The 27,527-nt window shown below is 46.4% G+C and overlaps 1 protein-coding gene across 3 annotated transcripts in view; it reads left to right on the forward strand.

Moving 5' to 3' along the window:
• The window catches only part of RNF24 (ring finger protein 24), a 226,003-nt gene that overhangs the window by 138,091 nt on the left and 60,385 nt on the right, over positions 1–27,527 (forward strand). The window contains exon 1 of one of the 3 annotated variants that reach the window (XM_082267191.1): positions 12,732–12,875. The exons of 1 other annotated variant lie outside the window; for it this stretch is intronic. Coding sequence is in view for 1 of the 2 variants with exons in the window: in XM_082267189.1 (XP_082123315.1) it covers positions 26,241–26,299 (59 nt within the window). In the remaining variant the exon portion in view is untranslated. Of the gene's footprint in view, positions 1–12,731; positions 12,876–26,205; positions 26,300–27,527 lie in introns of those variants that run through there. One more of the 3 variants, XM_082267189.1, reaches the window with a different exon arrangement.

Raw genomic sequence — 27,527 nt, forward strand, 5'->3', positions numbered from 1 at the left:
AGACAGGATCCTAAACAGTCTTTTTGCACAATGCAGAAGATTAACCCCTTAGGTTCCACAGTGAGTATGACCAGCATGCTTTACTGCATATACAGACTGATTTTACAGTTGTGGGTTTAGTAACACTTTAACCTCTAGTTGACACATATATCTACAACAGCAAGAAAGGTGGGCCTTAATGCCCAGCCACCACATCCACTGCCCGCTCCCAGCACACTGACCAAGATGTCACCAACAAATCCGAGTCAAGGTTTGTCATTGGGAGCCAGCAGGAGGAGCTCCTGGATCATGTGACCACTGTGTGGGCTAATCACTGCGGTCATGTGATACAGAAGTTGTGCTGCCTCCTGGCTGCCCTTTTAAAGCGCGCTTCACCCTCTTCCACATGTTCCTCCCTTTCCACTCCTCCTACCATCTTGCAGAAGTATTGCGCCTTTTTAAAGATTTTTTTAAAAAATGTTTACATTTTTTTTGCAAAATATTCCATCCCACCGTACCCCCCCAGGACCTCATTTGTCTTAGGTGATTGACTTGCACACTGCCCGCTGTGCCTCCCAGGATGTTCACGTCACATATCCCAGGAGGGCATAGCCTTTCATTCAGAGAAACGAGGAGGAGGTGGCCTATCGGCCCGCTTGCTGAACCCGGAAGAGCCGGCGGGCCTTCTGATGTCAGAGAAAGCATGTCGGCGTAGGACAGAGCTGTGACCAGGCATGAGACGATCTCAGCGGGACAACGCTGGATCCCATGGATGGGTTATTATCTGAAATGTGCAGATACCACCTTCAGGTAAGCAGGGCCAGAAAAAATAATGGAGGGGGGTGGAGGTCCGCTTTAAGTGATAATAAAGGCCTTTTTTTTTTTCGGTTTAAAAATAACCAACATGTTATACTTACCTCCTCTGTGTAATGGTTTTGCACAGAGCAGCCTCGATCCTCCTTTCTTGGGTCCCCCGCCGGCGCTCCTGGCCCCTCCCTCTGTCAATTGCACCCACAACTAGCAGCGTGTCCTATCAGACACGGAGCTGCGGCCTGGCCACGCCCCCTCTCTCTTCTCATTGGCGCACTGACTTTAATTGACAGCAGTGGGAGCCAATTGTGCCGGCTGCTGCCTCAGCCAATGAGGAGAGAGAGTCTTAGACAGCGAAGGCTGTCGTGCACACCGCTAGATCGAGATGGGGCTCAGGTAAGTATTAGGGTGGCTGAGGGCGGCTGCTGCACACAGAAGGCTTTTTATCCTAATGCATAGAATGCATTAAAGTGTTACTAAACCCACAACAGTAAAATCAGTCTTTATATGCAGTAAAGCATGCTGGTTATACCCACTGTGGAACCTAAGGAGTTAATCCTCTGCATTGTGTAAAGGCTGTTTGATCCTGTCTTCTGATCCTCCTCTTCTTTCACTGTCTTCAAAAAATACCCTGATATTTACAGAGCCAGGGGACGGGCTGCACATGCTCAGTTTGTTGTCTATTGCTAGAGTTTTTTTTCTTCTTGGGAGAGTGCATGTGATCATCACAGGGCCAATCAACACTGTCCAGACAGAGGGTCAGGGGAGAATGAAAACTCCTCTTATAAGCTTTATTAGGAACTGATAGAAGTCACAAGATTGCTATATACTGCTGATGAGAAAAGATATTTAGCAGTTTATATCCCCATGCCGGTGTAAGCTGTCCCTCATTAAGTCCCGCTGGTGGGATGTGGGAACCCTGCGAATCTACTGCAGGTTCCCGCATCGCATTCAAATCGCAGGCAGTTCACACTGCCATATTCGAATCGCTGGGGGTGTCAGTACAAAGTTAACGACACCCCCAGATCAGTTTGCATATCGCAGTGCGAAGTCAGTTCGGACATGAATCGGATGTTCACACTTATGCGATCCGATTCTGGTGCGGACCCAAAAAAGGGTCCTGTGCGAGTTGCGTGCAAATGCGATGCGAATTCAGACGTACAATCTGTGTGGCTGAATTTGTGATTTGCGGAGCAGTGCTGTGGGAATCACATGCAATGTCTGACATCACACATATGTGAGCCGGCTCTTAGTAATTTTCCATAATGATTTTTCTTCGGAATGCCGGGACAGTAAACATTACGGCGTGTTATTTTTATCTTCCTGACTCATTTGTAACAATGTGATAGTTTTGGCGAGGAAGTGTTTAATGTTTCCTCCTATTATCACATTCATGGAGTTATTAGAGCCCCCGTAGGGGTTATTTATCATCGCAATCCCCGGCGTGCAGCGCTCCGGGCATCCACTGTGTAATCACATTATCACATTAGGGATGACAGAGTGAGCCTGCAAGGTCATACTACAATGGGCTGTGTGAGCAGATGGGCTACTGTATTATAGAGTGTCAGAGATCACCTTCCTACTCTATCAGACACTGCAATCAGCACCTGCTGAACTGGGCCCATACCTCCTTCCAGGATACAGAGGGACTGATTTACTAAAGGCAAATAGACTCTGCACTTTGCAAGTTGCTCCAGAAATTAGTAAGTGAAGATAGGGCCAGTTCACACCATAAAAACGCAGTCCGGATGCGTTCCAGATGCTTTTGTTCATGCGCGTTTTTTGATGCTTTTTTTGTGCATTTTTGATGCTTTTTTTGTGCATTTTTGATGCAGTCCATTGTATTTTCCCCTTCTTTTTTTTTTTAACCTTAACCACTTTAAGACCGGAAGGATTTTCCCCCTTCCTGACCAGGCCATATTTTGCGATTCGGCACTGTGTTACTTTAACGGACAATTGCACAGTCATGCGACGCTGTACCCAAATAAAATTGATGTCCTTTTTTTCCGACAAACAGAGCTTTCTTTTGGGGGTATTTGATCACCTGTGCGATTTTTTTTTTATTTTTTGCACTATAAACAAAAAAAGAGCGACAATTCTGAAAAAAAATATATATTTCTCTAGCGCTCATTGACAGACGTAGTCCTCGGTGATACACCACCTTCGGGTTATGTTGCCTCCACAGGAGCAGGACTAGACAGGAAATTAAAAAGCTCTGGCCACACCCTAGGGGCAGTCCCAGAGGGTATATCCTCTCTCTCTCTGCCTCAGCAAATCAGTTATTTTCTGTCTAGTTAGGAGTAAGGACCTAGATACCTTGCTGGGATCTTAGGTCCTGGCAAGATTTTTTTCTTAAAGGATTTTTTTAGACGGCTTTTTTTCTCCAGTGTTCCTGTGAGATCTTCAAGCAAGAAAGCTGAACTGGGCGACGGGCTGGATGTTGAGATCCGGTGGTCACCCCAGTTCAGCCTACGAGCGCGTGCAGGCCATAGCTCCGCGCTGGGTCGGCCGCGACAAAGTCCCATTAAAGGACTGACCCCGCGAGTTAAACGTCTCGCTGAAACGCCAAAGACCATGAGTCACGGCGTCCATATCGGTCGACAGCCCTCCCGCCCCGGTGGAGAGGGGTACTGTCAGGAGTTGGTGCCCGCCTGGTTCCGGTATGGTGAGTAGTATGTTCCCCCTTTTCCCCTGACGGGTCTTGTGGTGAACGCGGGCCCCTCTCTGTATGGTAAGATAGAGTCCCTCTCTATCCTATAAATGACACAGATCCTCCTACTTTGAGTGTGATTTTATGTGCAAAAAGCCAGGAGGCTTGGTTTGGGAGCTAACAATCTAATTGTATACATGTTAAAAAGATTATAATCTGTGGCATTCTGGGAATCTTACGGTGATAAGAATAAGCTACCTACCAGTCAGAAGCCACGGACATGTAGACTGCCTTCCTAATCAGATCTCCAGCTATTAGCAGGCCTCCCGAATGGCCATGCGGTCCGCCAGGGCCGGTACCGCCAACCACGCCAAATCCCCATGCAGAGAGAGTGTTGTGTGCCCTGCAGCACACCGCTATTCAGTACAGGCCGCCGCCATTTTTTTTTTTGCTGGATCGCACGAGCCGCCATTTTGGCGTAGCCTCGTGTCTCCAGCATGGGGGCGGCCATGTTTGAGGTGATCCAAACACCTCGTGGAGCTAGGGGAGGCGCCGGAAGGCGTGCAGAGGGGCGGAGCCGCCTCCTTTCTTCCTGGGCAGCCAGCCAAAAGACTTCCTGTTTGTCAAGACAGCGCTGTAACCTGTTGCAGTTAAACTCTGAGCATCAAGTGGTGAGCCTGGGGGTCTATCTCTCTCTCTCTCTCTTGATCGATAGGGATCCCTAGCAGGTAACACTAAGGGGCTTTTTGTGGCGCTGGGGGTCTGAAAAAAAAAAAAAAAAAAAAAGTTTTTTATTTTTGAATTATATTATCCAGGAAGTGACTGGAATTATCATGGACCCTGCCACACAAATTCCCCCACCTGTTTCCCTCGAGGGGGCCACGGGACCCGCCGGTGCACAGAGTATAGAGTCATTTACAGCAATTTTGGAGTCTATGGTGGCTCGGGTGGAGGCGGCCTGTCAGGGACGGGGGTCAAGGAAGCGACCCCCGCCTACCCCTATACTATCTGACACCTCTGACTCTGATTCAGAGATGGTCACTGCAGTTGCAGGTTCCTCTGCAAGGGCTGTTATCCCAGGTAAAGCCCCCTCAGACAGTGAGGAGGACGTTTCTTCTCCCGCTATAATTCAGGAAGAAGCATTGGTGGACGCACTAGTTGTGGCAGTGCAGGAAACCTTAAAACTTGAGGCTTTACCGGCAGAGGCAACTGAAACAGAGATTCCTTTTGGTACTAATAAGCCCATCAAAACGGTGAAGGTTTTTCCTGTACCCAAATGTTTCAGTAATCAGATTAAAGGAGAATGGGAGCATTCTAAACGTACCTTTACTATTTCCAAGTGTATTGCTAGACGCTATCCGTTTGAGGAATCCATCATTAAGAAATGGACGGTACCACCAGTGGTGGATCCACCTATTTCCAGGCTGAATAAAGCCACGGTTATCCCAGTGGAGGACACTTCGTCCTTTAAGGATCCGGTGGATCGAAAGATGGAAGCAGAGTCCCGCACCATCTTCTCTCTGATAGGGTCAGCATTTAGACCAGTAATTGTTATTGGTCTAGTTCCCAGACACTTACGGAATGGGCGAAAATGGTACGCCAAGATCTTAGGGGAAAAGATATTCCCCAGGAGACATCTGATTTGATGGAACAGATTATACAAGGGCTACGGTTTATCTGTGACGCAGCCTTGGACACTACTCCCTTATTAGGGCATGCATCTATGTCAGCGGTGATCCTCAGACGTGTGCTGTGGTTAAAATGCTGGTCAGCTGACCTAGGTTCCAAAAAGACCTTGACAAATCTCCCTTTTCAGGGGAATCGTCTATTTGGGGCCAACCTAGATGAAATCATCAAGGATGCCACTGGGGGCAAGAGCACTTTTTTTGCCACAGGCTGCTAAAGCTAAGGGACCTTGCAACAAGCGAGGACCTTTCTTTACCGCCCATAAAGGGCGCCCGGCTGGTACTAGCGGGAAAGGCAAGACTCCTCCAGGAGGGTTCAAGAAGGGCTGGTCGGACAAGCAGAGGACCAACCCAGCCAAACCCGAAGCAAAGGAGTACACAGCCTGAAGGTGCGCCCCCACCCGGTTTCAGGATGGGGGGACATTTTCACCGGTATTCAGGACATTAGATCGAGCTTCAACCACTACTACCGGTGCGATTCTTCCCTTCCAACATTTAAGTACTACAGGAAGCGGTAGTTACCGTTCCCTGAATAGATCTTTTCCTTTACCTTTTCCTAAGATTAGTCCCTATACCTCACAGGAATCGGATCTGGTTGACCAGATAGGCCAAGTAGCCTCTAGTCGGGTGACTTCGGTCCCTGAGGTTCAACCAGAAAAGATCACCCTTCCTGATAACAATCAGGTATCTGATAAATGTGTGGGAACAGAAAACGACCAGACTTTCTCGGATGGTCGGGGCCAGATACCTCTAGGGACGCCTGGTTCAGATTCTATCAGCGCCAGTGGTCCTAGAAATTCTAGGCTGGCCTCCTCAAGCCGGCCTGGCCGACTTGGACATGCTAGTCTCAGACGTTCCGTGGGAACTTCGTCTCAGGGAGTGTCTGTGGTCTCAAGGACCAATTTACCATCATGCTTTACAGTCGCTGGGTTTAATGGCCTGGCCATTGAGACCCAAGTACTGAAGGACAGAGGTTTGTCTACTTCAGTCATTCCTACCCTTATTAAAGCAAGGAAAGCGACTTCCAGCAAGGTCTATTATCACACATGGAAGACTTATATTGCGTGGTGCGAATCTTTAGGATTTCCTCCACGTACCTATTCGGTGACTCGAATATTGGCCTTTTTGCAACAAGGGGTTGAGCAGAAGCTAGCCTTGAGCACCATCAAGGGTCAAGTTTCAGCATTAGCAATCTTCTTTCAGAAACCTTTAGCTACCAAGTCCTTGGTGCGGAATTTCATCCAGGGGGTGCGGCACCTGGCTCCTCCAGTCCGCGCGCCCTTACCGCCCTGGGATCTTAATTTGGTTTTGTCGGTTCTACAGAAACCTCCCTTTGAAAACATCAGGGAGATTCCCTTGCTTACTTTATCCCAGAAGGTGGCCTTCTTGGTGGCTATTACTTCTGCTCGCAGGGTGTCAGAACTGGCTGCATTATCATGCCAGTCCCCATACCTAGTGATTCATAGGGATAAGGTAGTACTTCATCCTAAGCCATCCTTTCTTCCTAAGGTGGTTTCAGATTTTCATCTGAATGAAGATATTGTACTACCTTCCTTGTGTCCTCAGCCCAATCATCATCGGGAACATGCGTTGCATTCCTTGGATGTGGTTCGGGCAATCAGGGTATACCTGAAAGCTACGGAATCATTCCGTAAGACGGATTCACTTTTTGTGATCACGGATGGCCCCAGAAAGGGTTTGCCTGCATCTGCCGCGACCATTGCCAAATGGATTAGACAAACGGTGGTACAGGCTTATTCTATTAAGGGTCAGAGTCCTCCGTTCCCTGTTAGGGCGCACTCCACTCGAGCGCTCAGTACTTCTTGGGCCTTTCGCCATCAGGCGTCAGTGGTCCAGGTATGTAAGGCGGCCACCTGGTCGTCGGTACATACCTTTACAAAATTCTATAAAATTGATGTGACGGCATCGGCGGATGCCTCATTTGGCCGCAAGGTTTTGCAGGCCGCAATTTGAGGAGACCGGTGGTCTACCTCGAGGGTTTTTTTTCTGTTGTTTGAAAAAAAAAAAAAAAAAAAATTTCTCTTTTTTGTTGAGTCTCATCATTAAGGATGAGCATTGTAAACTTCTAGTTGGCACCGGTTGGGCCTTCTAGATTGGGATTTGATTTCCATTTTCCCACCCCTCATTTGTGATACTGCTCTGGGACGTCCCGAAGGTGGTGTATCACCGAGGACTACGTCTGTCAATGAGCGCTAGAGAAAAATGGATTTTTGTAAAATCTTACCGTAAAATCCTTTTCTCTTAGCTCATTGACAGATGTAGTCCCCGCCCCTCTGTTTTTGAGTTGGGTTGGGTTAAAATCTCTAAAGACTGCTTTTTCACATAACTGATTTGCTGAGGCAGAGAGAGAGAGGATATACCCTCTGGGACTGCCCCTAGGGTGTGGCCAGAGCTTTTTAATTTCCTGTCTAGTCCTGCTCCTGTGGAGGCAACATAACCCGAAGGTGGTGTATCACCGAGGACTACGTCTGTCAATGAGCTAAGAGAAAAGGATTTTACGGTAAGATTTTACAAAAATCCATTTATTTTTCACTTTCTGCTATATATAACATTCTCAAAAAAAAAAAAAAAAGTTTAAAAATCTAATTTTTTTTAACATTTTAGGCCAATTTATTTGCTGCTACATATTTTTGGTAAAATAAATTGCAATAAGCGTATTTTGATTGGTTTGTGCAAAAGTTATCGCATCTACTAACTAGGGGAAAGTTTTATGTAATTTTTATTGTTTGGGGTTTTTTTTTTACCAGTAATGGCGGCGATCTGCGATTTTTTGCGGGACTGCAACATTGCAGCGGACAGATCGGACCCTTGACTGATATTTTTGACACTTTTGGGGGGTACCAGTGACATGACTACAGTAATCAGTGCTAAAAATATGCACTGTTACTGTAATAATGACACTGGCAGGGAAGGGATTAACCCTGTGGGTGATCAATGGGTTAAATGTGAGCCTAGGGGAGTGATTCTAACTGTGGGGGGCGTGGCTTGTGAAATGATCATAGAGACATGTGATCCTATATAGAAGGATCACAGGCGCTCTATGACCATTCCAGGGAGAAGAACGGTCAGCTGTGTTTCCAACAGCTGACCGTTCTTCTCTCTCAGCGGGGGGCGATCGTGGGTGTCAGGTGGCAATCGGAGCCACCTGCCCCGTGCATCGGCTTCCCTGCTGCTGAGTAGGGGCGGGAGTGCGTCGCAAGCGGCACACGCTCGCCCCCTAGCTTCCCGTAGACCTACGTCGGTTTCCACAGGAGAGCCACCCTGCTGCAGTAAAAAGGTGGCGGGTGGTCGGGAAGCAGTTAAATAAGATCATCTGTGTTCCAATGTGTCTTTGATGTGTTTTTTGTGCATTTTTGATGCAGTCCAGTGCATTTTCCCCCTCTTTTATCTTAACCTTAAATAAGGACATCTGTGTTTCAGTGCGTTTTTGGTGCGTTTTTGGTGCGTTTTTGATGCGTATTACCTCATTCCAGTGCAGAAAAAATGCAGCATGTTCTATTTTTTTTGTATCTAGAACTGACCACACTGGTGTGAAATATGCCATTGAAAACCATATAATCTACTCTCCATGCTTTTTTGATGCAGAAAAAAAAAATGCACTGGGCTGCATGTGGTGCGAACTGGTTTATAAAGCTTCACTTTGCAAACAATACCCAATCACCTGCAAGGTAAAAATAAACAGCATTTTTGCTTGCATGTGATTGGGTGATAAAAGTCAGCAGAGCTTCTGCTCATTTACTGAGCTCTGAAGCAACTGCATTTTGCAAAGTGCACAGTCTATTTGCCTTTAGTAAATCCACCCCATAGAGTCCTACAGCTGATGATATAAGGCAGGATGAGGGTGCAGTACCATGGCGGTTGTATGGCTGCGTTATGATTGGAGTTTGAGTTGGATTTCAGCTCTCAGTATCCTTGGATCTAGTACAGGCCAGGGTCTCCTAACTTTCCAAAGGGCCAGTTTAATGTTCTTGGGATGTTTGGAGGGCCGGACTGTGGCCAGAGGGAGTAGAAAATGCCCCCAGTGTCAGTAAACAATATCTGTAGTTAGTAGGAGGAGTAATAGTGCCCCAGTGTTGGTGTCAGTGGGAGGAATAGTTTCCCTATCATTGGTGACAGTAGCAGGAATAGTGCCCACTTCATTGATGTCCTTGGGAGGAATAGTTACCCTATTGTTGGTGTCAGTGGTAGGTATGGTGATCCAACATTTATATCAATGGGAGGAATGGCGAACCATCATTGGTATCAGTGGAGGAATAGTGCCCCATTGTTGGTGTCAGTGGGAGGAATAGTGCCCCATTGTTGGCGTCAGTGGAGGAATAGTGCCCCATTGTTGGTATCAGTAAGAGGAATGGTGCCCTATCATTGGTGTCAGTGGCAGGAATAGTGACCAATTGTTGGTGTCAGTGGCAGGAATAGTGACCAATTGTTGGTGTCAGTGAGAGGAATAGTGCCCCGTTGTTGGTGTCAGTGGGAGGAATAGTGCCCTATCATTGGTGTCAGTGGGAGGAATAGTGCCCTATTGTTGGTGTCAGTGGGAGGAATAGTGCCCCATTGTTGGTATCAGTGGAAGGAATAGTGCCCCATTGTTGGTGTCAGTGGGAGGAATAGTGCCCCATTGTTGGTATCAGTGGAAGGAATAGTGCCCCATTGTTGGTGACAGTGGGAGGAATAGTGCCCCATTGTTGGTGACAGTGGGAGGAATAGTGCCCCATTGTTGGTGACAGTGAGAGGAATAGTGCCCCATTGTTGGTGACAGCGAGAGGAATAGTGCCCCATTGTTGGTGACAGTGGAGGAATAGTGCCCCATTGTTGGTGACAGTGGGAGGAATAGTGCCCCATTGTTGGTGTCAGTGGAGGAATAGTGCCCCATTGTTGGTGTCAGTGGGAGGAATAGTGCCCCATTGTTGGTGTCAGTGGGAGGAATAGTGCCCCATTGTTGGTATCAGTGGAGGAATAGTGCCCCATTGTTGGTATCAATGGAGGAATAGTGCCCCATTGTTGGTATCAGTGGAGGAATAGTGCCCTATCATTGGTGTCAGTGGCAGGAATAGTGCCCTATCATTGGTGTCAGAGGGAGGAATAGTGCCCCGTTGTTGGTGTCAGTGGGAGGAATAGTGCCCTATCATTGGTGTCAGTGGGAGGAATAGTGACCCATTGTTGGTGTCAGTGGGAGGAATAGTGCCCCATTGTTGGTGTCAGTGGGAGGAATAGTGCCCCATTGTTGGTATCAGTGGAGGAATAGTGCCCTATCATTGGTGTCAGTGGGAGGAATAGTGCCCCGTTGTTGGTGTCAGTGGGAGGAATAGTGCCCCGTTGTTGATGACAGTGGGAGGAATAGTGCCCCATTGTTGGTGACAGTGGGAGGAATAGTGCCCCATTGTTGGTATCAGTGAAGGAATAGTGCCCCATTGTTGGTATCAGTGGAGGAATAGTGCCCCATTGTTGGTATCAGTGGAGGAATAGTGCCCCATTGTTGGTGACAGTGAGAGGAATAGTGCCCCGTTGTTGGTGTCAGTGGAGGAATAGTTCCCCATTGTTGGTATCAGTGGAGGAATAGTGCCCAATTGCTGTTATCAATGGAGGAATAGTGCCCCAGTGTTGGTATCAGTGGAGGAATAGTGCCCCATTGTTGATGACAGTGAGAGGAATAGTGCCCCATTGTTGGTGTCAGTGGAGGAATAGTTCCCCATTGTTGGTGTCAGTGGAGGAATAGTTCCCCATTGTTGATGACAGTGAGAGGAATAGTTCCCCATTGTTGGTGTCAGTGGAGGAATAGTTCCCCATTGTTGATGACAGTGAGAGGAATAGTGCCCCATTGTTGGTGACAGTGGGAGGAATAGTGCCCCATTGTTGGTGTCAGTGGAGGAATAGTTCCCCATTGTTGGTATCAGTGGAGGAATAGTGCCCCATTGTTGGTGACAGTGAGAGGAATAGTGCCCCATTGTTGGTGTCAGTGGAGGAATAGTTCCCCATTGTTGGTATCAGTGGAGGAATAGTGCCCAATTGCTGGTATCAATGGAGGAATAGTGCCCCAGTGTTGGTATCAGTGGAGGAATAGTGCCCCATTGTTGATGACAGTGAGAGGAATAGTGCCCCATTGTTGGTGTCAGTGGAGGAATAGTTCCCCATTGTTGATGACAGTGAGAGAAATAGTGCCCCATTGTTGGTGTCAGTGGAGGAATAGTTCCCCATTGTTGGTATCAGTGGAGGAATAGTGCCCCATTGTTGGTGTCAGTGGCAGGAATAGTGCCCAATTGTTGGTATCAGTGAGAGGAATAGTGCCCCATTGTTGGTATCAGTGGGAGGAATAGTGCCCCATTGTTGGTATCAGTGGAGGAATAGTGCCCCATTGTTGATGACAGTGAGAGGAATAGTGCCCCATTGTTGGTGTCAGTGGAGGAATAGTGCCCCATTGTTGGTATCAGTGGAGGAATAGTGCCCCATTGTTGATGTCAGTGGCAGGAATAGTGCCCAATTGTTGGTATCAGTGAGAGGAATAGTGCCCCATTGTTGGTATCAGTGGGAGGAATAGTGCCCCAGTGTTGATGACAGTGAGAGGAATAGTGCCCCATTGTTGGTATCAGTGGAGGAATAGTTCCCCATTGTTGGTATCAGTGGGAGGAATAGTGCCCCAGTGTTGATGACAGTGAGAGGAATAGTGCCCCATTCTTGGTGTCAGTGGAGGAATAGTGCCCCATTCTTGGTGTCAGTGGAGGAATAGTGCCCCATTGTTGGTATCAGTGGAGGAATAGTTCCCCATTGTTGGTATCAGTGGAGGAATAGTTCCCCATTGTTGGTATCAGTGGAGGAATAGTGCCCAATTGTTGGTGTCAGTGGGAGGACATTGCAAGTCGCGGGACGCCTGAGCGATTCCCATGACTTGCAATGGCACCCCAAGCGCAGCGCAATTGTCACTCGGCGAATCGCAGTAAAATCGCACAAACAGAATCTCAAGACTTCTTTTGGGCGTCAGGCGTCCCGCAATTCTCTTTGCGTGACCCGCGACTTGCATTGGTTCAGAATTGCGGGCAGAATCGCGGCAATTCTGCCCGTGATCCGAAAAGCTTATATTTGAATGGAGCCTAAGTAAATCCACCGCAGTGCCTCCCCCCTACTTCTGTCAAACTCCCTCTGAAGAGTGGTGAATTGCACTTCAAAGGGCCAATGCAAGTGTAAATGAGCCCTTGAAGGGACGCTATGGTTGCATGGAGCTCATTACAACACTGGGAATAATTAAGTGATCATAATGAAGGCAAAGTGAGCGGTTGGTTTGATTGGCTGGAGAAGGTGCATTGGATCTGCAAAACAGAAGCAGGCAGAGCTGGAGGATTTAGTTTTTCTAGTAATACTGGATTTCCAATTTAAGGACGAGAAGCTCCATTCATGACCTCAGGCCTCCCCCCGGCTCCACTAAAGTGCTGAAAACATTAACATAAAAACAAGAAATCCTTGTTGGGATGATGGCAGTGCGGTCATCTGAGGTCAGTGACCATCCAATCCAAAACCTGACCTGGTGTATCCTCCGCTGTCCCATCAGCCACCAGACAGGTAAACATTTAGACCTTCGATCTCTACCTGGCCACTCATTGGGTTACAGATCAGGCAGGAGCTGCGTCTTCCTAATACTGAGTGTGCTACGGGGTCCTGTGCACAGCGCCGTACTCATAGTTACCCCCCCCGGGACACATGGAGGGTCTGCGAGCTTCTGGGGAGAACTTCTGAGGGTTCAGGTAAGCTTATCGTAACTCTACTGGGGTAGCTCTGTATATTTAAAGGCACAGTTCAACTTTTGCAAAAAATGTATAAATGCACCTACATTAATAGAATACAAAAAGTTGATTTATTTAATCTGCTGTAAACCGCACAATTTTTTTACATTTTTTTTAACCACTCCTGGACCGGAAGGATTTGCCCCCTTTAATGCCAGGCAATTTTTTTTCTATTTGGCACTGCGTTATTTTACCGGACAATTGCGCAGTTGTGCAACTCTGTACACAAATACAATTGATGCCTTTTTTTTTCCCCCCACAAATAGTTTTCTTTTGGTGGTATTTGATCACCTTTGCGATTTTTTTTTTTTTTTTTTTTTGTGCTATAAACAAAAAAGAGCGTCAATTCGGAAGGAAAAGCAATATTTTTCACATTCTGTTATATGACGTTCCTAAAAAAAAAAAAGAATAAAAATCAAATTATTTAATCCTTTTAGGCCAATTTGTTTTCTGCTACATATTTTTGGTAAAAAAAAAAATCCCCAATAAGTGTACTTTAATTGGTTTGCGCAAAAGTTATCGCGGCTACAAACCATGGGAAAGATTTGCAATTTTTTTAAGTTTATTTTTTTACTAGTAACGGCGGCGATTTTTAGCGGGAGTGCGACATTGCCCCGGACAGATCGGACCCCTAACTGACATTTTTGGGGGGACCAGTGACATTACTACAGTAATCAGATCTAAATATATGTACTGTTACTATATTAATGGCACTGGCAGGGAAGGGGGTTAACCCAGGTGTGATCAAAGGGTTAAATGTGAACCTAGGGGGTGTTTTCTAACTGTGGGGGGCTTGTGAAATCAATACAGAGACCTGTGTTCCTAAAAAGGAAGATCACGGAAGCTCTCTCCACCGTTCTCTCTCCACGGGGAGTGATCGCGGGTGCCCACGGTGATTGCGGCTACCAGCCCCGTGAATCAGCTTTCCCGCTGGCGAATGGAGGGGCCGTCAGGATCGCTCCGGCGGATTGCCATACAGGTACGGCGATTTGCGCAGCCGAGCCAGCCTGCCACAGTATATATAAATGTCTATATATTGGTCAATCGGTCCTACGGCTGTTAACCAGGAAGTAACCAGGCACCATCCAGCACGCTGCACACTCTGCAACTACTATGCCTATTATGCTCGGATACAATGTAAGTGCAATATGTTTTGAGTGAATTAAAGCTTTCAGCATTACAACAGAGAGCACTAGATCTCCCCCTCTTTTATTTATATATCTTGGGAAACTTGGAATCGAGTGTGAGTTGTACCTGCTGCAGCGATATCCTTATTTGTGCTGACAAGTGCTGGAGTCTTGGTCTTGCCTGTATCGGAGCAACACGAGTTGGTTACCTGTGGAGATTGTTTATGCTTTCTGGCCCTGCAGGGTCATGTTTTGGAGGTGAGAGGCAGATATTGCTTGGTGGAGGGATTTGAGCACCAGAGTCACACCTGTTATTATTTCACCATATCACAAGTGGACTTTTTACCTCTACCGACTGTTATCGCCTCTTATATGGACTATCTCCTTTTTAGACATGTTTTAATATATTTAATATATTTATTATTGGTTTAAAGTGTTTTATCCAATGATTGAATCCCAATAATCTATCATAGACTGCGCTACACTATTTATTATTTATTTCATTGAAGGAGTTGGATTGCCCTTGAGTGTTAGCTGCTGGTCTCATTGCAAGTTAATTTATTCAGCGCTGAATCTTCTACACACATAATATATAAATGTCAGTCTGATCATTGAAGGAGAGCAGGCTGAGTTCTCAGCACAGCCAGACAGCTGACAATGCTTAGTGTGGTCAGTATTTAATAGGAAAGCAGAGGGACTGGCAGGAACACCAGGGATTTCACACAAAGGAAGCAATACAAAGAGAACAGGAGACTTCTTCATACAAGTACATGATACAGCAGCCACATATCAGGAATAATAAAAAGTTGGGGTAACAAAAGAGATCTGTAATTCCTGTGTAAGTAGTAATACCGGAGCAAGCACTGCTTTCCACCCTCCCTGTGACTTATACAATTTGAATCTAATTGTACAAGATAGGTTTCAGTATATAGCTGCATTCAGAAGGTACGGGATTTTTCCTGTCACATGTTCGCTTCCTTAGTTCCATCATAACATTGAATAAAGACTATGGTGGGAATTTATCATTGTATCTGTGCCAACATTCGAGTGCAAGAAACACCAACCAGCAGTAACCTATTTATCATGCTACTACGTGATTCCTTCATGTGCCGGTGCAGCGGCTGCGCTAGAAAATGAAATGTTGCGATTTGCATAATTTTGGCAATCTCAGCGTTATTTAACCTGTTTACGAGGCGGCAGGCAGCCGCTTCCAGGCAAATTGCCATACATGTACGGCGCTCGCTCTCGGGAGTCTAGAGGGCGAGCGCACGCCGCCGGCGGCATGCTCCCATCCCTGCTCGTCAGCAGGGAAGCCGATGCGTGTGTCAGGCAGCTCCGATTGCCGCCTGACAGCCGCGATCGTTCCCCGCTGAGAGAGAAGGACGGTCGGCTGTTGTAAACACAGCCGACTGTCCTTCTCCCTGGGATGATCACAGAGCTCATGTGATCCTTCTATATAGGATCACATGTCTCTATGGTCATCTCAGAAGCCACGCCCCCCCCCCACACACAGTTAGAATCACTCCCCTAGGCTCACATTTAACCTCTTGATCACCAACAGGGTTAACTCCTTCCTTGCCAATGGCATTATTACAGTAACAGTGCATTTTTTAGCACTGATTACTGTAGTAATGTCACTGTGTAAAGTGTCAAAATGTCAGTCAGAGGTCTGATCTGTCCGCCGTAATGTCGCAGTCCCGCAAAAAATAGCAGATCACCGCCATTACTAGTAAAAATAAATAAATAAAAATGACAAATCTTTCCCGTAGTTAGTAGACGCGATAACTTTTGTGTAAACCAATCAAAATTCGCTTATTGCGATTTTTTTTTTTTTACCAAAAATATGTAGCAGAAAACAAATTGGCCTGAAATGTTAAAAAAATTTTGATTTTTAATTTTTTTTTTTAGGGAATGTCATATAGCAGGATGTGAAAAATATATATTTTTTTTTTTTCAAAATTGTCGCTCTTTTTTTGTTTATAGCGCAAAAAAAAAAAATTGTACAGGTGATCAAATACCACCAAAAGAAACGTCTATTTGTGGGGAAAAAAAGGATATAAATTGCTTTTGGGTACAGCGTCGTACGACTGCTCAATTGTCCGTTAAAGTAACACAGTGCCGATTCGCAAAATAGGGCCTGGTCAGGAAGGGGGTAAAATCTTCCGGGGCTGAAGTGGTTAAAAATCCATCAATGGCGCTTTCACATTCTCCATTTTTTTGTGGGTTTTTTTTTTTGGCTGTGATTGCCAGAGAAGCTCATTTGTATATCTAATGTGTCGTCTAAACAATTACTTAAAGTGAAAGTGAAATGCAGGGAAAGCTCTAAGTGTTACGAAGTGAACAGTCATTATAGCTGGGAAAGTCCAAGCACACAAGGGGCATTTAAAGGCTGGATGGAAAGTTGTTGGCGTTTTACTTAATTCTGCGTGTTTTTGGGATCTTTTGTGAACATGTGCTTCCACTGACATCAACAGAAAATGCGTATAAAGGTCATTGTCCGCACCCAGCTCCTCGATCGGCCCAGCACTGGATTATTGTCTCTTTGAGGGCCATCCTAAAGAGAGATAATACTTTTTTCTGATGTTTTCCCACTGAACAAACGTAGACCCCCCCCCCCACTCCTCCATACTGACCTTACAATTGGCACTTTTCCACTGCAAGTACCGGCTCGGCTCTACTCGGCCCTGCTTGGCCCGGTTTGCTTTTCCACTGCTGGTACCGCAGGGTACGGTGTTGGAACGGTTCGGTACGGTTTGGTTTGCTTTTCCACGAAAGTAGTACTAAAGTTAAGTGGGTGGGATAACAACGATTCTCTGACCAATCAGTGGCTAGTAGTGACTGCATGCAAAGGATTGTGGGATATGGTACCGGGTATGGTACCTCTTGGAACCACAATCGAGGTGGTACTGCTTAATGGCACTTTTCCACTGCAAGTACCGGCTAGTACCGGCTCGGCTCTACTCGGCCCTGCTTGGCCCGGTTTGCTTTTCCACTGCTGGTACCGCATGGTATAGTGTCGGAACGGTTCGGTACGGTACGGTATAGGTTTGCTTTTCCACTAAAGTAGTACTAAAGTTAAATGGGTGGGATAACAACGGGGTGGGTGTGATTCTCTGACCAATCAGTGGCTAGTAGTGACTGCATGCAAAGGATTGTGGGATATGGTACCAGTTTGGTACCTGTTGGAACCACAATCGAGTAGGTACTGTTTTTTCAGAGCCGTACCGTACCGTACCGTTCGGTTCCATGCAGTGGAAAAGCAAACCTATACCGTACCGTACCGAACCGTTCCGACCCTATACCATGCGGTACCGCAGTGGAAAAGCACAAAAGCGTGCCGAGCCGGTACGGTTCCATGCAGTGGAAAAGCGCCTTTAGAGAGCCGTACCGTTTGGTTCCATGCAGTGGAAAAGCGCCATCGTACCGTACCGAACCGTTCCTACACTGTACCATGCGGTACCAGCAGTGGAAAAGCACAAAAGCGAGCCGAACCGTTCGGTTCCATGCAGTGGAAAAGCGCCAAATGAGTGCTGAGCTGAGCCGAAGGAAATTGGTACCGGTGGACATAGGCAGAAGACCTCCATCCTGTATCTGTGGCCATCCAACAGGTCTCTGGTCTCCTGTTATGCAGCATGAACACAGAAATACTCACTACTGAGCACTTTAGTGTACAGTTTACGTCTCAACATCAGGGTCAGCGTAAGAAAAACATTTCCATTTGGTTCAGTTACATAGTTACATAGTAGGTGAGGTTGAATAAAGACAATAGTCCATCCAGTTCAACCTGTGTAGGTGTGTGTGGCTGTAATCATCTAACATAGCCTTTAATCTCCTGATCCTTGAGATGCAAGTCTAAGAGTCTTTTGAAAGTCACCATACTACCCGCAGAAACCACCTCCTGTGGTAGACAATTCCACAATCTTGTAGCCCTAACAGTAAAGAACCCCCCACGTTGCCTGAGGTTAAAACGCTTCTCCTCTAATCGCATTGTATGTCCTCGAGTCCTCATGCAATTCCTTCGAATGAACAGCTTTTTTTCTAAGCTGAGATCCCCATTAAGATATTTATAAATTGCTATCATGTCCCCTCTCAGACGTCTCTTCTCCAGGGAGAATAAATCAAGCGATTGCAGACGCTCCTCATAATCAAGGTCCTCCAATCCCCTAATTAGTTTAGTTGCCCTTCTCTGGACTTTCTCCAGCTCCAACACATCCCTCCTGAGGACTGGCGACCAGAACTGGACGGAATACTCCAGATGCGGTCGGACCAGAGTTTTATAAAGTGGAAGGATTATAGACTTATCTCTGGAATACATCCCTTTCTTTATGCATGCTAATATTCTGTTGGCTTTGGAAGCTGCCGCTTGACATTGCATGCTATTGCCTAGTCTATCCTCTACCAGGACTCCCAGATCTTTCTCCATTTTTGATGCAATACCAATATATCTCTTTTTAACATGCTTTGTATTAGGGCAGCCTGTTGAAATCAATGAGATTCTAATGTACCAAAATGTCCCCAAAATGTAGGCATGATTTTGCAAACACACACTGCAACATACTATGGTGCACAGTCATTGCGCATGTGCGTTGTTTTCGTGCATTGGTTTGCTATTCAAACTCGAAGGCACCGCAATGCATCAGTGTATGTAACACATGTTGCAGTATAGTGTGTATTATTGTGTGCTTTCCTACAGTACATAGATGTATATTGGCCCTAAAGGTCTTTATCAAAGGGGACTTTGTGGCGGGCAGGCTGGTAGCTAGTTGGAAATGAGGCACTAACAGTGACATTTTAAAGTTTTATGTCTAAATCTGGGGTCTCCAAACTTTCCAAACCAAGGGCCAGTTTACTGTCCCTCATACTTTATGGGGGCAGACTGAGGTCATTGGGAGTAGAAAATGCCCTGGCATTAGTTGAGGTAAATAATGGTTTATATGTGGCGGCCAGTGGGACTCAAACAATTACATAGAGCCCATGGTCAGTAGGAGGAGGAATAGTGCCCCATCATTGGTATTAGTTGGAGGAATATTTCCTCACCATTGGTATTCGGTGGACGAATGGTGCCCCATCATTGGTATTAGGTAGAGGAGTGGTGCCCCATCATTGGTATTTGGTGGAGGAATGGTGCCCCATTATTGGTATTAGTTGTAGGAATAGTTCCTCACCATTAGTATTAGGTGGAGGAATGGTGCCCCTTCATTGGTATTAGGTGGAGGAGTGGTGCCCCATCATTGGTATTAGGTGGAGGAGTGGTGCCCCGTCATTGGTATTAGGTGGAGGAATGGTGCCCCATTATTGGTATTAGTTGTAGGAATAGTTCCTCACCATTAGTATTAGGTGGAGGAATGGTGCCCCATCATTGGTTTTAGGTGGAGGAGTGGTGCCCCATCATTGGTATTAGGTGTAGGAGTGGTGCCCCATCATTGGTATTAGGTGGAGGAGTGGTGCCCCATCATTGGTATTAGGTGGAGGAATGGTGCCCCATCATTGGTATAAGGTGGAGGAGTGGTGCCCCATTATTTGTATTAGGTGGAGGAGTGGTGCCCATTCATTGGTATTAGGTAGAAGAACGGTGCCCCATCATTGGTATTAGTTAAAGGAATAGTTCCTCAGCATTTGTATTAGTGGGAGGAATAGTGCCCCATCATTGGTATTAGTTAGAGGAAGGGTGCCCCATCCTTGGTGTTAGTTGGAGGAATAATGCCCTATCATTAATATTAGATGGAGGAATAGTGCCCCATCAATAGTATTAGTCGGAGGAATGGTACCCCATCATTGGCATTAGTTAGAGGAATAGTCCCCCACCATTAGTATTAGTTGAAGGAATAGTGCCCCATCATTGGCATCGATTAGAAGAATAGTGCCCCATCCTTGGTTTTAGTTGGAGGAATAGTTTCTCACCATAAGTATTAGGTGGAGGAATGGTCCCCCATGATTGTCATTAGGTGGAGGAATGGTGCCCCGTCATTGGCATTAGGTGGAGGAATGGTGCCTCATCAGTGATATTAGTTGAAGGAATAGTGCCCCATCAATAGTATTGGAGGAATAGTGCCCCATCAATGGTATTAGTTGAAGGAATAGTGCCCCATCAATAGTATTGGAGGAATAGTGCCCCATCAATGGTATTAGTTGGGGGAATAGTGCCCCATCAATAGTATTGGAGGAATAGTGCCCCATCAATGGTATTAGTTGGGGGAATAGTGCCCCATCAATAGTATTGGAGGAATAGTGCCCCATCAATGGTATTAGTTGGGGGAATGGTGCCCCATCATTGATATTAGTTGAAGGAATAATGCCCCATCAGTATTGGAGGAATAGTGTCCCATCATTGGTATTAGTTGCAGGAATTAGTCCCCCATCATTAGTATTAGTTGATGGAATAGTACCCCGTCATTGGCATTATTTGGAGGAATAGTGTCCCATCATCGGTATTAGTTGAAGGTTTGGTGCCCCATCATTGGTATTAATTGGAGGAATGGTGCCCAATCATTGTAATTAGATGAAGGAATAGTGCTCCACCATTGGTATTAGTGGGAGGAATAGTGAGTGCCACATCATTGCTTTTAGTGGAAAGAATGGTGCCACTGCTACATCATTGAATAGGTTGGCAGATCACCCTCAAGGCAAAAAAAAAAAAACAAAAAAAAACACCTGCGTCATTGCATGTACCACCATTCTCTGTATTTCTGTATTGCAGTGTGGTGCCATTTATTTTCAATCCAAAGCACAACACACATATATGCAGATTTTACATCACGATGCCCTATGTGTGACAAGGCCCATGGTTTCTAGTCATGGTTGACTGAGCTGTCATCCCTTCGTTATGTCAACACTTTGGGTTTTGATTCTGAACAATAGTGGCCTGTCATAAGACAGAACAGACAACACAAAATGTATTTGCATAAGGAAATAATTGCTATTTTTAGGCCGGATTTAACACCTTTGGGTCGCGGTAACCTGAAAACTGCCCAGCTAAACTGTTTATTTTAAAGGGCACATCCACGCAGATTATCATAGATTGCTTTTCACAGAGGCTGTATACCAGCGGTTGGTAGGCGTTCAGGAGGCAACTACTGCTGTCTCCGGAAATCTTTTATTTATTTTTTTTTATTTTGCCAAAAAGCAGTTTTACATTGCAGTACTGCACCCCCAACTGTGAGCCAAGTGCTTGGCTCATGGGGTAATGCGTCCTCTTTGAATTCAATGGGAAGGTTTGACCGGTGCTGCTACCTGTCAAACTCTGCAGCCTGAGTAAAGCTGCTGCCAAGCAAAGCATCGCGGCTGCTGCATGTGTACAGACCTATCATGCCAGGGGGCAGTAAAACAGCAGCTCAGTCACCTGTTTTTACCGCCCGTGGCCAAAAAGTGTGAAAAAAGCCCTAATACAGAAATGTGTACCGTGTTGCGCTGAAAAAAGAAAAAGTGCAGCTGTTTAACATTCAAAATGAATGTACTGCCTTATCATAATACATGTTACCGCATAAACTATATTGTCAAAAGTATTGGGACGCCTGCCTTTACACACACATGGATTTTAATGGCATCCCAGTCTTAGTCAATAGTGTTCAATATTGAGTTGGCCCGCCCTTTGCAGCTATTAATAGCTTCAACCCTTCTGGGAAGGCTGTCCACAAGGTTTAGGTCTATGGGAATGTTTAACCATTCTTCCAGAAATGCTTTTGAGAGATCAGGCACGAATGAGAAGGCCTGGCTCACAGTCTTCGCTCTTATTCATCCCAAAGGTGTTCTATCAGGTTGAGGTCAGGACTCTGTGCAGGCCAGTCAAGTTCCTCCACCCCAACCTCACTCATCCATGTCTTTATGGACCTTGCTTTGTGCACTGGTCCAAATCATTTGGTGGAGGGGGGATTATGGTGTGGGGTTATATTCAGTGGTTGGGGTTGTCCCCTTAGTTTCAGTGAAGGGAACTCTTAAGCATACCAAGACATTTGGACAATTTCATGCTCCCAACTTTGTGGGAACAGTTTGAGGATGGCCCCTTCCTGTTACAACATGACTGCGCACCAGTGCACAAAGCAAGGTCCATAAAGACATGGGTGAGCGAGTTTGGGGTGGAGGAAGTTGAGTGGCCTTCACAGAGTCCTGACCTCAACCCGATAGAACCCCTTTGGGATGAATTAGAGTGGAGACTGCGAGCCAGGCCTTCTTGCCCAACATCAGTGCCTGACCTCACAAATGCGCTTCTGGAAGAATGGTCAAACATTCCCATAGACACTCCTAAACCTTGTGGACAGCCTTCCCAGAAGAGTTGAAGCTGTTATAGCTGCAAAGAATGGGCCAACTCAATATTGAACCCTACGGACTAAGACTGGGATGCCATTAAAGTTCACGTGTGTGTAAAGGCAGGCGTCCCAATACTTTTGGTAAGTGTGTGTGTGCGTGCACGCGCGCGAAGGTCTGGATATGGTCTTGGGTTCAGTCTATCTAATATCTACAGCCAGCTCAATTGATTTTATTGATGTATATGTCCAAAGACACATCAGCCATGCATTAAAATAAGACTGCGCTCATCAGACTGGGGAGCAATCTTTCATATGGCAGATTGTTCCATACACAGTAACAATCTTTTGTGCCAGATAGAGCTATATGTCTGCTAAATACAGGTCAGATGTAACTAGTTGACCTTAAATAATTGCTTCCAGGTAGAGGAGACCTATATGGAATTTTTATATGACTCTGTAAACATAAACAAAAAAGAGGGCGCACCAGCCTAGCGCATTATCCTCAGTAGGCTTTTATTAATGAATAATTAAAAAGTGTCTACTCACAAACAAGTGATGTAAACCAGCATATGAACTCCGACAGACAACGTCCATAGTGTCGGAGACCACTGTCTAAGTCCAGAAGATCGGCTGACGCGTTTCGAGGCGGTGCCTCTTCCTCAGAGCCTCTTTTTATATGACTGCATGGTGATCTCAAGAACGAAAATTACACTTTTGCTAAAATTCCCGCACACTCGTCTAAAGTTGGCCGCACACACACTGTACAATCCAGATTTACTACAAACTATAGAATTATTGATGACTAATGGACCTGTCTGAGTGAATATAAACTGGATGTGGATGCTTTTGGTTGGCCTTTGTGTTACGTAGTTGTTGAAAAACCTAAGGGCTTGTGTCAACGGGCATTGGGCTTGTGTCAATGGGCATTGGCTTGTGTCAACGGGCATCGGGTTTGTGTCTATGGCATCAGTTTGAGATGCTCCCAAGATGGTCCAGAATTTACTGACTGGTACAGATGACTCTCCCCTGAACTGCATTTCACCTGTTCCAAGCAAGTTCTGCATTCCATAGACATATTTGTGACTGTAAAACCTGTCTGACGTAAACCTAAAGCTCATTGTCAAAGGCCCCGAAGCTGACCACATGTTACAGTCTGATTGTACGACCTCTCTTCTGCGCTACTTCAAGCGCCTGTTAAAAAAATCCATTCTGTTTATGAACAATAAGGCATATGGCCAGTTTGAGAAAGAGATCTTTTTTTCTTGGAATGATTCCTGTTAGACCTCCTTCACACGGAGTAGTTAGGCGTACATTAGTGACAAGGGCCGTGTTTGCCTGCTCTTCATGCACAGGTGTCCCTTGCGTCTGCATGCAGACAGTTCCATTTATGTGTTTTGGGTCCCAGTGGCTAAATGGACTCAGCCGCTGGTCCCAGTTTGCCTTCCATGCGGGTGCATGTCCCCGAGCACAGATAGTGTGAGTATGGGGACACGCACCCAACAGTACCTGCGCGGATGTCAAATGTCCATGTGTCTGACATGGATGGGACTGCCTGTACACGGATGCATGGAACCCCTGTGCATCTTGTGCGGGCAAAGACGGCCTTTTCAACAGATGTGCCCTTAGGTACGCCCCTTGTAAACAAAGCCTTAAGCCCCGTACACACGTACCGATGGTCGGCTTACAAATGTTCCTCTTTTCTCCCCGGGATGTCGGTGTCTGCTGAAAAGTGCAAAGACAGCACAAGGACAGCACAAGAATTTTGTCCGCCGACTGCAGAAGTGATGTCATGTAATGGTTAACTTTCCCTGTGTTTTCTATTTTCTGAGCATGCCCAGTCTTGCAAATCTGCGGTCTGTCGGCCGAATTGTGTACTGACAGGCGAACAATCGTCCGTTCTGGTGTCGGCATACAAATATTTTCATGTTTGCACGAAAGACTTTTGTCCGCGGATTGTGCGCAGACATCTGTCGGAGGCACCATACTAACACGCGTACAATCGGCAGATCCTTCGTCCACCGACGTTTGTATGCCGATGATCGGTACGTGTGTACGGGCCTTTAGTCGAATGCATGTTCCACTTGAAATTGCCATCTTGTGTCTCGGTCTCAATGATAGAATTATTGTTTCTTTTTTAAATCAAACACTGCCCAAAGCTAAAAATTAGAGAGTTTGGGATGGAAAGAAAAAAAAACATTTTCACTCGCCTAGGTGGAGGCTGCATCGGTCCTCTGAGCAGGGCCGCAGATAAGGCAGTACAGCCAACCCTCCTGTACCGGGCCCATGCCCCATTAGTTCAAAAGGGGGGCCCCAGGCACCTGCCGAGCAAGTGTGCCTACTGTACTGCTTTATTGCCAACTCTTGTGGCTCCCCCTTCAGCTCTGCCGGCTTCTCCTCCTTTTTCTTCCTCTAGCTGTACTGCAGGGGGATTGGTATCTGCGTTCCCACCCCCCTGCTGTCCGGGCCTCCCTGTTTGCCCCTCTCCCCTGCAGCATTGCCAGCTTCCCTACTCTCCTCTCCCACAAGCAGCTAGTCTCCATCCCTCTGGTCTCCATCACCTCCAGTCTCCGTCACCCCCTGCCTCCATCCCTCCAGTCTCCATCACCTCCAGTCTCCATCCCTCTAGTCTCCATCCCTCCAGTCTCCATCACCTCCAGTCTCCATCCCTCTAGTCTCCATCACCTCCAGTCTCCATCCCTCTAGTCTCCATCACCTCCAGTCTCCATCCCTCTAGTCTCCATCACCTCCAGTCTCCATCCCTCTAGTCTCCATCACCTCCAGTCTCCATCCATCTAGTCTCCATCGCTTCCATCCCTCCAGTCTCCATCACCCCCTGCCTCCATCCCTCCAGTCTCCATCACCTCCAGTCTCCATCACCCCCTGCCTCCATCCCTCAAGTCTCCATCTCTCTAGCCTCCATCACCCCCTGCCTCCATCCTTCCAGTCTCCATCAACTCCAGTCTCCATCCCTCTAGACTCCATCCCTCTGGTCTCCATCACCTCCAGTCTCCATCACCCACTGCCTCCATCCCTCCAGTCTCCATCACCTCCAGTCTCCATCCCTCTTGTCTCCATCCCTCCCTTCTCCATCTCCTCCAGGCTCCATCACCCCCTGCCTCCTTCCCTCCAGTTTCCATCACCTCTTGCCTCCATGCCTCCTGTCTCACACACCCCAGAAACATCATTTCCTGTTTGTGTGATTGGCTCACCAATTTTCCCAGAAGTCTGCCTAAGATGCAAGTCAGATTTCTGGCATCCCCTGCAACAAAAATGTCATTTTTGATGAGATACTCCCAATAGGAACACATCTAAAGGGATGCAGACCCAGTAGCTTTCCTCATTAGAGCCCTGCAGCTGCCACAGCTGATTTTTAATTATGTAACCAATCCCATTAGACCCACTCAGCACAGAGGCAAAGGGGAACAAACAGGGATTTCTTCAGTATAACAAAAGATAGGAATCTGCAACAAAGTTTGTTAAAATCCTTGTAATGTACAGAGATCATCCAGAGGGGGGAATGTTTTTTCTCAACAAAAGTGGAGTTACGCTTTAAATTTGTCAGATGTGCCAAGGCTTGTAGGTGCTCTAATCCGGCTATGGAGGGTCCCAGCATTAGCAGGATTTAGACTCTGGAGGGTGCAAGCTGTCACCTGCCAGGAATGAACTCTCATCCCTTTATAGCTGGGTGGGGTATGAAGCCGGTGACACATCAGACATCAGATTAGCTTGCTGCTGAATGACACGACTACAACATTGCTCTCCCGGTGACACAACTCCACAAGACTTCCTGTGACTGGCTTTTACAGAAAGCACCCACTTTATTTACCATGACCATGTGACCCTTGTCTCCTCCCCCTCCTGGTCGGTGACTCATAAAGGACTGGCTCATAGCCCAGGTCCTTTGTAAACAGATCTGGCAGCTGCAGCAGCCTCTACATCTCTCTCCGTGCTCCACAATGCAGTTCTTTCCTCCCATACACATCCAACTGCACAAGTACAATGGCAGTGGTGCTGGGTAAGTTCCATTCTCCCCCCTCTTACAGACAATTGGAACATTCTTCTATGGAACATTAAGAAAGCCTGGAATCTTGGAGCCCCGTCAAGTATTTTTGAAGGGGAGACGGGGAATTTCCAGAGCCATGACTTTTTTTTTTTTTTAATGGTTTCTGTTTTTTTTGGCTTGAAAGTGAAAGTGTTTTATTTTAGTTTGCATAACTGTTTATTACGGCGTTGGCGTCAAAAAAGCGACGTTTGATGTGTGTTTGTATTCTGCTGTTTAGCAAAAAATGAAGACGTTTTTAAAGGGCTAAAATTGCATATCTGATCGCTATATAACCTGTATGTGATAAATATAATGGGCGATTTTCATCACTATGGGCGACCATGCCTGCATGAGATCAGGTGATATAATTGCAAAGATGATTGGTATGAAATACCTACTTGAAACTTTCAATGTGGGAATTTCTCATACCATGTATGCAGCCATCAGGTGGCTGTAATTGCAAAGTGATTGCTTAGAATCCCTACATAAAGCTTTCAATGTGGGCAGTTTCCATCACTATTGACCATGCTGTCTATGACCATGCATGCATCAGATCAAATGCGGTTATAATTGCAAAGGCAATCGTTATGGAATACCTATATGACACTTTCATTATGGGCAGATTGCGATCACTATGTGCGATTTTCATATCATATATAGAGAGATCAGATGGTTATAATTGCAAAGGCAATCGTTATTGAAAACCTATATGACACTTTCATTATGGGCAGATTGCGATCAATGTGCGATTCTCATACCATGTATAGAGAGATCAGATGGTTATAATTGCAAAGATGATTGCTAAGAATCCCTACATGAAACTTTCAACATGGGCTATGATCACTATGGGTGACCCTCTGACCATGCTCACAGTAGAGCTGTAATTGCAAAGATGACCGTCAGGAAGTAGGGATCAATCGATTATCTGGGGCCGATATTCACTTTTTTTGAAGTATCGGTTACAAACTTACCGATATTGCTTCAAGTGGTTGTACCGGAGTGATGCCTGCAGCTACAGGCGTCACCCCGGTATAGTTTCTTAGAGCCGACGGTCAGCTTTTTTAAAATAACAACTGATGCGGCTGTTATTACAAGCAGCGGGAGGGGATGTCCCCCCCCCCCCCCTCCTCTGTCTACCTTCCACCACTCCACCTGGGTCTCCCAACCCCACTGGGAAGGCAGAGCAATCAGCTGGCACATC

Source organism: Pelophylax lessonae (assembly GCF_965119305.1).
Source record: "Pelophylax lessonae genome assembly, chromosome: 1".
Taxonomy (NCBI): domain Eukaryota; kingdom Metazoa; phylum Chordata; class Amphibia; order Anura; family Ranidae; genus Pelophylax; species Pelophylax lessonae.